Source organism: Theropithecus gelada, chromosome 3 (genome assembly GCF_003255815.1).
Source record: "Theropithecus gelada isolate Dixy chromosome 3, Tgel_1.0, whole genome shotgun sequence".
Lineage (NCBI taxonomy): Eukaryota > Metazoa > Chordata > Mammalia > Primates > Cercopithecidae > Theropithecus > Theropithecus gelada.
The window spans coordinates 98,606,451-98,620,992 of record NC_037670.1 but is presented as its reverse complement, the minus strand read 5'-3'; the positions used below and the strand labels follow the sequence as shown (position 1 = coordinate 98,620,992).

General features: G+C 35.0%; 1 protein-coding gene across 18 annotated transcripts in view; it reads right to left on the bottom strand.

The window, feature by feature from the left end:
* The window catches only part of DGKB (diacylglycerol kinase beta), an 837,327-nt gene that overhangs the window by 24,064 nt on the left and 798,721 nt on the right, over positions 1-14,542 (bottom strand). For all 18 annotated transcript variants that reach the window (XM_025380374.1, XM_025380383.1, XM_025380380.1 and 15 more), the window contains 2 exons: positions 9,409-9,529; positions 8,196-8,256 (listed from right to left, as the gene is read on the bottom strand). In XM_025380374.1, the coding sequence (XP_025236159.1) occupies positions 8,196-8,256; positions 9,409-9,529 (182 nt within the window). The remainder of the gene's footprint in view (positions 1-8,195; positions 8,257-9,408; positions 9,530-14,542) is intronic.

Genomic DNA, 14,542 nt, shown 5'->3' with positions numbered 1-14,542 from the left:
TTTTAGAAGGAGAAGAGAGAGTGTGTGGTGTAGAAGTCAATATTTGAAAAAATAATGGCTGGAGATGTGCCGATTTGGCAAAACATACAGCTACAGATTCATGAAGCTCAGTGAAACTAAAACAAGATAGGCTCAAAGAAACCCATGCCCAGACTCATCAAAGTCAAACTGCTGAAAACTAAAGACAAAGAAAAAAATCTTGAAAGCAGCCTAAGAAAAATGACGTATTACATATTGCGAAGCAATGATTCAAACGACTATGAATTTCTTATCAGAAATTGCACTATGTAAAAAGACATTTGCAAAGTATGAAGGGGAATTAAAGATGAAATTTAAAAACGCTTACAATTAAGTCAGAAGAGCTGGACGCAGGCATGCGTAGCCGAAATACAAGTCTGTGAATTGGAATGCTGTTAAGAAGATATCAACAGAGTCACAGGAGTACAAAGGATCAGGCAAATATTTCTGACAGATGGGAAGTTAAAAAGGCTTTATGAGGAAATTGCTTCTAAGCTTGGCATTGAAGGAAGAGATTTTATTTTATTTTTAGTATGCATGTATTTATATCTCATTGCCTTCCAGAAAGATTTTGAAGTAACTTATAAAAATACATATATCCCAATAGGACAGAATAATTAATTCAGGCAATCTGAGTAAAAGGGAAAAATTAAGTATATGAAATTAATAAACCATAGGTAAGACTAGTTGAAAGAAATGCAAACCATGGGTCCTAGATAACTACTGGAAGAAGCCTCAGATTTGGAGGTAGCCTGCCTGGAGACCAGAAGAATTAATCTATTTCTAAAGCACAAAATAGAGGGTAAGGATTTGAGGCAAAAAAGGAAGTACTATGCATGGTAAACCTCTGGGAAATGGTTCCTATGAGGCATGGCAGTCTGTGGCCGGCCTTGGGAAAATAATTTAATGTCATGACAAAGATTCTGAACTTTTTTCTATGTAAAACGAGGAGGCATTGAACTTTGAGATCAAGGGAGTAAGATCATCATAGCTGTGTTGGTCAGCAGTAATTCTGGCAACAATATGATGGATAGCTTTGGCTGCACTGGAAAGCAAAATATGCATTACATAAAAATAAATAATATAAATAAGATGAAAAGGGATTTTCTATTTTCAGTGATAGAGTTGTAATTGATTATTAGTATTAGAATTACATTAAGGCAGCTGGGTGCCGTGGCTCACACCTGTAATCCCAGCATTTTGGGCAGCCGAGGTGGGTGGATCACCTGAGATTAGGAGTTCAAGACCAGCCTGACCAACATGGAGAAACCCCGTCTCCACTAAAAATGCAAAACTAGCCAGGCGTGGTGGCACATGCCTGTAATCCCAGCTACTTGGGAGACTGAGGCAGGAGAATCCCTTGAACCCAGGAGGTGGAGGTTGCGGTGAGCCGAGATCGCACCATTGCACTCTAGCCTGGGCAACAAAAAAGAAACTCCATCTTAAAACAAACAAACAAACAAACAAACAAACAAACAAAAAAACAAAACAAAAAAAAACCTTAAGCCTCTGAAGAGTGACTGAGTGAGGTAGCAAAGCATCATAATTAAGATATTAAAACCCAGTGGCCTATTTCTGCCTTTTGCTGTGTGGCTTTGGGAAAGTTACTTGACTTCTCTGGCTTTAGGTTTTTCTTAAGTTATTAATATGGGGATTATAATAACTTTACCGACATCTTAGGGTTGCTATGGGGATTAAATAACTAATAAACATGTACCCATACAACAGAAACTCGTACATGGTAAGCAAGGTAAATGTTATATCTAGGCATTGTCACCAGGGTTTTACTCCAAATATTTCCAGGCTGTTCTTATGTCTTGAAAAATCCAGCAACCTTTGTCTAGCTGATACTAACTTGCTGGGTCTTGAAAAACTTAAATTTATGCAACCTTTTACTTTATATCTTAATGGCCTGAGACTATTGCGTATTTAGCAAGTGATTAAACAGTAACTAACACTTTAGTATTATGATCTTTTTAACAAATTGAAAAAACAACCACATAAATAAAAAATGTAATAAGCTCCAGAATACTGTTTTTCTTTTTAAATAATTTGTATTTTAAAGTTATGGTGGAATATGTGAAAACAAGTGTCAAAATGAAGTCTAGATAACTGCAGTGGCTAGGGCAATAGAAAAAGGACCAAGTCTTCCTAGTAGAGGATGCAAATAAAGGCAAAGCAAGTAGTTAGTGTCCAAGTCAAGGAAGTGCTAGTGCCAGGGAGGGGAACTGGCAGTCAAGTCAGAAAATAGCATCTCATGGAATGGGTCACACAGTAGAAATCTGGGCAGCAGGAGGCAGGTGCTCATAGGGTACCCAGGATTTGAAAGGATCGTACCTAAGGCAGCAAGACTATCAGGCTTGGTGGGTATTGGTCCCACACCAGGTTAGGGCTCAATTGCACATTGAAAGTAGTTGTAAGCTAAGATTGAGCAAACAGGTTTAAGATCTGAAGAGGTATTATGCCAGGGAAGGTACAGAAAAAGGCAAAGAGGGGTTAAGACATACATAAATGTTTTCTAGAAGTTGCCGTGTCCTCAGCTATCACTCTGTAGAGTCTTCTTAGTCTACCTGTGATCATTTCACTATTTAATGTGTAATCCGTTCATGATTTCCTTTCCGTTCTCTATCACATGGAAGGAAGTTTCAGGAGTTTTTTCTGTCTTCATCATAAACAAAAAATCCAGAGTAATTTTGCATTAAAATCTTTTTGGCATTACTTTTCATAAATGTGTCATGAGTAATAATACATGCCTATTAATATTTCAAATAATTAACAGAATGCAGCTTTTTGAATGTGCAAAAGCAATATATAATTGATAATCCAGCGGGAAGTGGCCCAAAGAAGTTTCATCATACCATACAGGAAATAGAAAGATTAAATCTTTTGAGATTGAGAAAGAATTTCTTCTCTGATACATTCAAATTCTTTGCTTTGAGAATATAATGAATAAAGATAACTCAAAATAACTTTTACATGTATTTATATATAAAAATATGTGAATGAATTGCTAGCCAACCTACATTATGTTCAGTGAAAGAAGATTTAGTAGAAAAACACTTTTAAAAAATGCTATACTACCCCAAGAAGTATTTCAGAAATTTGCAAATTCAAAGTGCATTTGGTATTGGCAATATAATTATGTGTGAGGCACAGTGCTATGCTCCGGGGCTACCAAGATGATCCAAATCATGGTCCATGACCTCAGTAAACTTGTGTCTAAAAGGAGCTGGACATATAACTGAGAATTCCAACGTAATGTTGTTATTGTTTTGATAAAACTGTGAAACACTGAAGCTGAGCTTTTAGGCTATTTGGAGAAAAAGGAGTGGAGAAGTGGAAGGAGGGGTCATGCTCAGGGAAGGATTTATAGAGGAGGGACAGCAAGGAATGAGTCTCAAAATATGAGTTGGTTACCAAACTAAAGAAGAGGAAACATTTGTTTGGACAAAAAGAAAAGACTTTTTAAAAAGTAAGAGATGATGTTGGTAAAACAGGAATCCTCACTCAACTACATTTTATCAGAAAGTAACTAAAGGATATTTTAAGTAGAAGAGTGCCACGGTGAGATTCATATTTTATAGTGACCATTCTGATAGAAATGTGAAGCATGGACTTATTGGAACAAAAATTGAGATGGGGAAATACTGATGTGATTTTGCCAGGAATGAGAGAGAAATGAATTGGACCAAATAAATCTAAGACAGTGGTTAGTAGGGAGAGAAAGAAAGGAAAAGATTCCAGAAATAGGTCATATCATTATATGGACATGTAAATTGGATTTGAGGGTATAGAGAGAAGTACAGGATGACTTTCAGATTTCTAGCTTAGGAAACACCAGGTGTTTCAATGGTTTCACTATCTCAGTATGATATAGGGAAGAATCGCAGATCTAGGACGTGAGAAGGCCTCATTTAGGGAAGGAAAGATGTCGGGAGGCAAATGATGAGTTCATTTTAGTTGTAATAAATTTGAGGTTCCTGAGACTTTGAATAGTCGCTTCTCACTTAAACTTTACTGGTCGTGTATCACTTAAAATAAATGGGTAGTGAAGGGGTGCTGGTTGTACAGATAGAAAATAAAATCTTCCCTAGTCTATGTCCTCTCCTATCCTACCACTCTATTCCCTCTAGCCTCCACCCCAAGCTGCTCTTTCTTCTTCCCTTTATAAGAACATATTGACTATAGAATCATATGTTCTATGTGCTCAGGAGGAAGGATGGGGGAGGAAGAAGAAAGAATAAAATAGGCTCTGGAGTCTGGCCTAAAGACAGCTCTTCTAAAATGATTTTCAATATACACTCTTCTAGAATTAATATTGTCTTCAGTTTGATATGCTTATTATCACAAGCAATAGTTATATGGGTAAAATAATTGTGTCAACTCAGTGACTATTACAAAACAATGAATACAGGAGCACTTAAAATTTATGTTGATGGCTTTACAGTGACACAGAATCTAGATGGTCCTAAAAATAATTACCAAGTGCATATTTGAAGAGTTAGTATTAAACTCTTCAGTTTTTTTCTTTTCCTGATCTTTGAACTCAATCAGTGAAATGTATAAATAAATCTTACACTAATTTTTTTCTCAGTTACTTTTTTATTGTGGCAAAATATACACAACATAAAATTCACCATTTTAACTTACATTTTTAAGCGTGCAGTTCAATGGCACCAAGTACAATCATATTGTTGTGTCATCATCACTACCCACCAACTCCAAAACTTGTATTATCTTGATTTTTAAGAAAGCATTAATTGATATTTCTATTTTATATATTCTACTTAAAGAAAAAAACAGAACTTCTGTTCTCCTCTAAAATTATGTCTAGAGCAATTCCTTCATAAATTGAATATCAGCTTACAGATATTTAAATTCAGCAGAGAATTTTAACATTGCAGCATTCTTATGTTCTGTAAGAAAAATATTGGGTTATTCAATTGAAGCAAAAACGCTCTATAGTTAACCATACCAATGTTATGAATATTAAATATTCTCTTCAATTACAGTGAAATTTAAAGTTCAGAACCCCATGTGGCTCTAGGAAAAGTAGAGTATGCCAGAATGTAAAATCACAATAATAAGCCATAGTCTATTATGATTCTTGGTCTACTATAAGCTGCAATAAATGTTTTAAATGAATAAGTGAGTTTACAAGGGAAGAACATTCAATGTAAGTTACATAAAATTATTATTAATTTAACAATTGTAAATCATGATAGTTAACAGGTGAAATGAATGTCTTATTACTTATTGAAATAAAAATTAACAAAAGTAGTGTTAAAAATACTTGTGTTAAACAAGCTTAAATTATTCTAGCACATTAATTAAATTTCAATAGGCAGAGATTTTCAAGCAGGAGAAGCTTGAAAGTTAGTCAGAGAGAAAGGTAGTCCGTCATTTACCAAAGGTCACACACTCTGGATGGAGATCTCCAGCATGCACTGGGGCCATTTCGTGTTGAACTTCACAATGAGGAGCAGCAATGAAGCATGCAGATGCTAGAGCCAGACTACCTGGGTTTCCATTTCTACTCTGCTGTTTATTAACTGTGTAGAATTAGATGAACTATTTAACCTTTGTCTTCCTCAGTTATTTCATCCATAAAACAAGGCTAACCATAGAATTTTTGTGAAGATTAAATGCATCAACATGGGTCAAGTGTCTCCAACTGTATGTACAGGACATTCTAAGGACTTAATAAATATTAGATATTATCATAGCTGTGACCACTTCTTGGTTCAAAACATGGCATAAGAAGAGGCTAAACGCCTCTTCTCCTGAGAAGAGTCCAAAATAATGCAAAGAGTATTCATGGAAGCTAGTTGATTTTATTTTCTTTGATTTACTTATTCTTTTGTTACCAAGGCTGATGAAAAGTGACTTTTCATTAAAAACAACACCACTACCAACCACTACTATCTTGCATCACAACCACCACCATTGCAACTACCATCACCACCATCACCACAAGTTTTACCACTATTTCCATCATTACAATAGCCACTACTACCCCCACCACCATCATAACCATCACCACCCCTGCAATACCATCACCACCACACCATCACTACCACCTTTATCATCACTATAACCATCACCATCATTAATGATATTAATGATCACCTTCACTCTATTCACACTCTATTCTTCATTCTATTCACATTTTAAGCATCCATGTGAATAGAATAATGTGAATTTAGAAGTGCCATTTGGAGAGTGAATGATTACAAAAAAGATGTATATGTACACATACTGGTGAAGTGAGGAAAAAGATGAAGTGTTCAGGTAGCTAAAGGAATACACCAGAAACAAACAAGAAGTTATGTTTATGTGTTATACACAAAGTTTGAGCCAATAGCTTTAGAGTAAAACCATTACAAAGGCAAAATGAAAAATTCCTTCTTATATGCTAATCTGTGCTGTTTGAAATCTGCAGCTAAAGTTGTTTACACTAGTGGTTGACAGAATGGGCTTTAATTAAAGAGTCTTGGATTTTACTTCCGTATCTACTTCATACCTGACCTTGATGATGCTATTTAACCTCCCAGGACTTGTATTTTCTCCATCTAAAAAATGATGGTTTTATTGTTTAGAGTTAAGTGAATATTTAATAAATACTCACATATAACACAAGCATTCAACACAATGCTTGTGCAAGATTAAGATCTTCCCCTGTTGCCCTCTAGCCAGTTTCTCTCTGAACTTTAACTACTCAGTAAATGACACTATCATACTTAGGTAAGAGTTAACTTCAATTCAGCCCTTTCCTCCACCTCCTGCATCCCCAGGAACTCATTAATAAATTTTTCCTATTCTAATTCTGGAATATAGCTTAAATTCATCCACTTTCATTTTACTTCCCTGCTGCCATCCTTGCCCAAGCCCAGAGTACTAGCATAGATCCATCTCTCAGTTGCTGCTCAGTACAATCAATCCTCCACAGAGCAGCCAATGTGAACTTAAAAACATGTAAATCAGATGATGCTTAAAGTTTTCAGTAGTTTCCTATTGTACTTAGAATCAAAATTTAGCTCTTTACCATCATTTTTTCTACATGGTTTGTTCTCTGTCTACCTTTTCTACTTAGCCTCTTACCATTCTCCTCTAATTCTAGAAGCTTTGGTCACACCACCCTCCTTAGTGTCTTTTTTTTTTTTTTTTTTTTTAGATGGAATTTCACTCTGTCACCCAGTCTGAAGTGCAGTGGCATGATCTCAGCTCACTGCAACCTCCGCCTCCTGGGTTCAAGTGATTCTCCTGCCTCAGCCTCCTGAGTAGCTGGGACTACAAGTGTGCGCCACCAAGTCCAGCTAATTTTTTTTTTTTTTTTGTATTTTATACTGAGCTTTCGGCTGTGTCCTTTCAAGGAGGTCTCCCTTATATCAAGTAGTATTCTCCACACCTAATCCAGTTTCTCTTCATCATTTCACCTTATTTTTTAATAACTCTTGCACTCTGAAGTTATATTTATCAAATATTTGTTTATTTATCTGGTCCCCTATTATTGGAATGTAAGAAACTTGAAGGAAATTACATTGTTGGTCTTGTTCATGTTTCTACTCCCAGTGCCAAAAGCAGTTCCTAGCCTGTTTTTGAAATGCAATAAAATATTCACTATGCAAATGAAAACTGAATTTTTTTGAGCGGGGCGAAATGTCTGACTTAACTAATATCTCAATCTGGAAAATACAACTATGGTAGAAACTGGAGAGAAATTTTTTTCTTATGGAGAAGAAAGCCCTCAAATCCCCCAAATGGAGGTAATAGAACAGCTGAGAAATAAATTCACATGTAAGCTTATGTTTGCAGTTCTCATAAATAATATTCTCATAACATGCTCTGAAATAAACACAAAAATGTTTAAGAGAAACCTTTATTAATATTTTGTTTGGCTCTAGAGTTTATAATTGATTGATGCTTTATAATTGATCTATGTAAAAGATCTATTTATACTTAGGCTAACACAAACATTCAGGAGCTAAATCATTGCCAAGGGTGTATAATGTCTAAAACCTAAATGCAGTGGCTCTGACACAAAAATAATAACAACAACAAAAAGACTATTTGGTGATAAGTTGAAAAGACATAAAGAAAAAAATCAGTTACTGTGATTAGTCAAAGAGGAAAGCAAAACTGAGATTGACATAGCATATCAACTATTCTGTACTCACTGTGCATGGGGTCTGCATCCATGGCTCCCCATCAATTTGCATTGGCAGAGACTTGCTAGTCCTGGGGGAAAATATTTCATTTTAAGTATAGCAAAGAAATACTTTATATTACAGACTATATGTGAGATATAAGATGATGAGACCAGGGAAAGCAAATATGGTAATAGTTGGGCTCTAAATTTACCTCCTATGAAAGGAGCTTCAACTCTCCACTATTAATAAATCCCCTGAAAGGTACCTTAGTCACAGGAATATTATGAGTTTCCTGTTAAATGTAATGATATTAAAAGAAAATTCTGGATGCCAAAAGAAAAATTTCAGGGTTTATGTTTAATGACACGATCAGAATTTCTACAGCCAAAAGAGATTCCTTGTTTTTATAACCCCACATTGCAAACTGGGAGAAAGGTGTTTGATGTCTCAGATTTTCTAGCACTAATACTTTCAGATAAATAACATCAATTATGTCTGTGCTACAATCCGTGGTTTCACCTGGGCAGATCACGAGGTCAGGAGTTTGAAACCAGCCTGACCAACATGATGAAACCCTATCTCTACTAAAAATACAAAAATTAGCCAGGTATGGTGGCGGGTGCCTGTAATCCCAGCTATGTGGGAGGATGAAGCAGAAGAATCCTTGAAACTGGAAGGTGGGGGTTGCAGTGAGCCATGATCGTGCCACCGCACTTTAGCCTGGGCAACAAGAGTGAAACTCTGTCTCAAAAAATAATAATAAAAAAAAGATCTCTTTTTTTTTTTTTCCTGCAAGTGAAATTTTGGGGAAAAAATGCTTGAAAAAGTTAAAATTTAAAACATACATAAAATCTTAATGTAGCACTTTAATCCTTGAAAGAATTTAAGTCAATGGTGTCTTGTCATTATTTTCATTAGATAATTTGCCCAGTAAATACTTTGGTGCTTCAGTAGACTAATATGAGTATCAACCATAAAATTTGTATGTTTGAATTCGTGCATCAATGTGTCCATGGTAGTCAACAAGGGAGAATCAGATTCCAACAAACCAGATAAGTAATAGCTAACCAATATTTTATACAATCTGCCTATGTCCATTTATTCTGAAATATATTAGTATTAGTCACTGATCATTTGGAACCCAAAGACGACAATGCTACTATGAGAGTTCTGCATACTTTTAATTAGTTTGAGGCTATGCCATATCAAACGCCTTTGTCAATTACAGAAGGAGAACTACCTGATGACCACACAGGAGCATTGAGCCAGCCGCCGGCCAGCACTTTTCAGGCCTGTGTATATTTGCCCCATCTCCATGGCTCCTTCCAAGCCGACCACCTCCAGCAGCTGGTCACTGAGATCTGAAAGAAAGTAGATGCCTTTTAAGTTACAATGTGTATACATATATCCACGATTTAATGCCATTTGATATTATGGATATTTAAAAAAAATAACAGCCACTTCACAAAGAAAACTTGTCTTAGAAACTTAAAGTAATAAAAAGATGGCCTACTTTTATAACTCTCAGTTTAACTAAACCTTGAGGTTCTGTGGGAAATGATTTACTGTCAGCTTATTCTAAAACAAAATGGGAAACACAGATTCTGAGCCAAATAATACTAAAAAAAAAAAAAACCCAGTAGTTTTTAACATCAACAAACTTAATGTTATTCCACATGTATATAAGGACCATTTATACATCCCACATCAGACATTTGGCAGCAAATACACATTTCAACACTATAAATAAAATATGAGGATATGCTGTCAAACATGATTTTGTTAAATTACTCGAACAAGAGACCTTAGAGATCATGGAGTTGAAGCTTCTTATTTTATACATTAGAAGATGGAGTCCCTAAATCTTTGAGTTAACTTGTCCACAGTAATAGGTAACTGTACAGAAGTTCAAGAAACAATAGTAGTTTTGTGAAATGTTTTTCCGATATTAAGGAATATTCTACCAAAATACTGTTTGGTAGTATACTAGATAATTAGTCCCATGCAATCATTATTATTAATTTTTTTTTTCTTTAGCAGAGGACATTAGAAAAGTGCTAATAGTAAGAGTTATTGCTTGTTGAGTATTTACTAGGACTAATTATATTATCTCATTTGCTCCTGCTCCAGACCAATTTAAGATAAATGTGATTCTCCCCATTTACAGATAGAGAAGCCAAACATTGGAGAAGTTAATAACTATTCATACTCATATACCTAGAAAGTGACAGAGCCAAAATGTGAACCCTATTGCTTTGATGCACTGTGCTACATTTGATAAGTCAATCATATGAAAAGGGCAGACTTTATAAAATTTTAGAAATCATCTTAACATAAAGGTGGAGGTCGGACTGTGTGAGCTTCAAGATTCCTTTCCAATCTGAATATTTGCATTCAGCCGGAAATCAGAAGTTGAACTCACATCAGTGGAATCCCAGACAGTCCTGTCCCAAGACTCAGTGACAGCCCTTCTGCTCACCTATTTAACTCAGAGTCCTGAGACCCTTGATTTGCAGGCCAAAGTCTAGGTGCACATATATGGTTCTTTTCCATTTTAATATTCTTATGTGTTTTTGTATATTTTCAAATGTAAATACATAATTTTATATTGTTTAGTAGCAGAAAAACTAGAGGGGTGGAATACAGTGGGAGGCATGATTATTATACAAGATAGCCACGTAATAGTTGGTCATATTTGAGGTTGGACTCATAGAAAAACAAGCAAATGTGTTTTGCATGGAATCCACTTTGTACACAAAGTGCTCACTCCTCTCTAATAACTCAATTTTAGCATAGAGTTTAGAGATGCTAATGATTTATTTTCAGTGTAGTTCAACTGTGTGGCAGCAAATAGTGCTTTGCAATCTCAAAGCCCAGGATCATAGGCAAATTTAATAAAAGCGCTTTAAAAAGAATATGAGACCAAGCCACCAAACTTTTAAGTGAATAATAAAAATCTATTATTTTTAACTTTAAGCTGTAGCTGTAGCATGAGATTACTCCAAGTAAAAACAATATTTTAGCTACAAAATCAAATGTTAACTTAGAGCTTCCACCTTGCTGTTCTAAACCCCATTTAGACATATTTCTCATGAAACTTATTCTGTGTTTCTAGTTTAAATTCATGTTGCCAAGAACAGATGGACAAGGAATGGAAACATATTCTTTCAGCTGTAGCCGGCACTAAAATGTGCTTGGCTCTATAGCCTGGGTGTTAATATACGCATTTCTTAGATATATGTCAACCAGAAAACGACATTGTGGCAAGCACTAAAGTCCCAGATGTGTGCCTGCTGATATTTATAAAACAACAACTACCACCACGATGATCACCACCACAGGATTGGAGTTCACATTTAGTATTGTAGATTTTGCACAGCCTGATTTCTAAATAGGTAGAGTTCTGTGTTAATTTCCGCAATGATCTGAAACTGGTTGATGGGAACCATTCTATAAGAAATGAAACACGTTCTCAAGACAGAGTTAATCTGTGAGCCCTAACTTTTTCATGAATCACAGGGATCTGTCTACACCCACACCATATTGCTACTGTCTACCACCCTCCTTCTGATTTTTTTCTTTAATTTGTCTTTGTTTTTCTGCTTGCAAAAATGCCTTGAAAATCAATTCTGTTGTTAATAATCAGTAATAAAGATATTTCTCATAGATGTAGAAGACCAAGCCTTTTAAACTTTCATGTTCTCGCTAACACAAATAATTTTATAGGAATAGTGCCATGTTTACTAACTCTAGCAAAGGCAAATAAATACCATACTCCTTTTAATTAGGCATTCAGGGAGAGAAAATAAAGACAAAATGAAACTCTGAATTTGTGTTGTACAAATTTGCTCCCATAACACTTTCACGTTTTTTGATACAGCACAATCTGCAATCTGTCTGTATACAATTGATGCCCCTACATGTTATCTTTGAGATCAGGATCCTGATTGATTTCAGACAGAGAGAGTTTCTATCTATGCAATTTTGAATTCTGTTTCTTTTCTTTTCATTTTTTTTTTTTTGAATTCTGTTTCTATATGTGGTATCCTTTGGAACATCAGACTTCCTCACCTCACATTCTAGCTAAGAGTTATTTTAAGAACAGTTCTCCTTGGGATGGCCTAGCCAGCTAGATCAACCTATTTAATTGGTTTGCTACCTGGCTATTGGCTTCATATTTAAGAGTGCGAGGAGCAAAAGATGACCTATGGACCAAATCTGGCCCCTTGCCTTTTTTGTATGGCTCACAACAAATTAAGAATGGTGTTTATATATTAAAAAAAAATAAAGTACTATAACATCTGAAAATTATATAAAATTCAAATTTCAGTGCCCATAAATTAGTTTTCATTGGAACACAGCCACGTTCACTGGGTTAGGTCTTGTCTATGTCTCTTTTTGTACTACAAAGGCAGAGTAGAGACCATATGGTCGACGAAGCTGAAAATATTTACTATGTGGACCTTTGGAAAAGTTTGCCAACCTATGCTTTAGAGAAACATGAACACTTTCAGATCACTAAGGTTGTCACTTTAGTACTGCTGCTATAAATGCTAAATGGCAATTTATTTTTTAAGGCCTGAAAGACATCATGTTCCAGCATTAATTCCACAGTGTATGTAACCATGCATAGAACAACTGTTCTCTACCAGGGAGCTTCACTACATTTGTGTACTAGGAACATTGCCACAATTCATTGGTTATTTATCACGGAACACCACAAGTTTCCAAATAATTTTATTACAAAAGAAAGTAGAACAGTGTAACATTCATTAGTGTGCCGAATCATTGCCTCTGGTTGGCTTTCTTGAGTGTGAGAAAAGGAAGAATCATAGATAGGAAGGCAGAAGTTGCAACCAGACCTGGAGATTCACGCGGGAAGCAGCTCTACCTTCAAAAGTAATATGTCAAGAACTGTGAAATCCCGACACCATGATATTGAGACACATTTGTGTCTGTCTAGAGGAAGATATTGCTTTTGTTCAATTTAATGTTATAAAGTATGCTTTTGAAGGAAAACAAACTACATTTCTGAAAGAGTTTACATGTCTTTTTAAATACCTCCATGGGAGTAAAGAGAGACAAGACAAGCTTTCAATTTGGTATTTTCACATTTAAAACAGAGCATCTAAGGTATTTCAGAGGAGAGAAACTTAATAAAATCATCAAAATTGGGTCATATTGGATCAAGATTCTTAACACATGATCTGTGAATCTGAATAGGAAAAATGCAACTTTATTTTCACTAACATGTAATTGAAATTAAGCATTTCTTTCAGACATAAATGTAGTCAGGAATGCCTGTGACTTTGTCACTCGTATCACATTATAGTTGTTACAGTATTTCCTACTTTAAGAAAAGGTAACATATTTTAATTATCCACAATACTAAAATATCTACAATAGTCTCTAGAAAATAAAATAATACATTAAATTTTATTTTATGTAATTTTTTTATTTTTATCTTATGTATTTTTTCAAAATGTTATTTATATTCATTATGTCAAATTTTAATAATTATTGAACTTCTAGATTTTAGTTTGTTAATAAGAAAGGATATATATCTCTAAATCAAAATTTCTAACAGTATTTTAATCTAATTTTTCATAGAAAAGCATATATATCTCTAAATCAAAAGTTTAACAGTATTTTAATTTAACTGACTCCCTTTTTTAGCCTACATATTTTATTTTATAAATTTTAAAACATTATGTCTGAGAAGAGTCAGTAGATTTCACCAGACTGGCAAAAAAGACTACAACACAAAAATGGTAAGGAACCTTACTTTAGAATGGAATTCATCATTTTAAAGTTTATAAGTCTTTATAAACTTTATAAATCTCTTTCCGAACATAATTAGTGCTGCATTCATTTGTTACACAGGTAATCAGGGATATGAATGTAAATCTGAAAGTCGGGGCACATATAGATTAGAGGACACACGAGCAGCTTAGCTAATAAGTGGGTAATATTTATTCATAGCTTAGTCTTCATTTTTGACAGTTATGCCCTGATAATATGTCTCATTATGTAATTGTTTCAGACTGCCATATGTGAAGGAACAGAAGAGAATGCATTACAAACACAGACTGAATGTGGGTTGTAGCATTTCGCAAAATATAGTGGGTACTGAAGAAAGGGGGAGAAAGGCTGGAGCAGAATAGGATAAACCCCTTTGTGCAGAGTGTCCAGCAACATTCTGCACCACTGTCGGAGGCCATGTGGAGGTACTCATTGACTCAGCAGGAACATTTTGAAATAAACATAAATTGCTAATTATATTGACACTTATTGAGTCATTATTTGGCCATAGTTAAGACCAGGCTACCTATGGAGTTGTACCTTTTGAAGGTTTGTAGATAGCATGCCTTCCA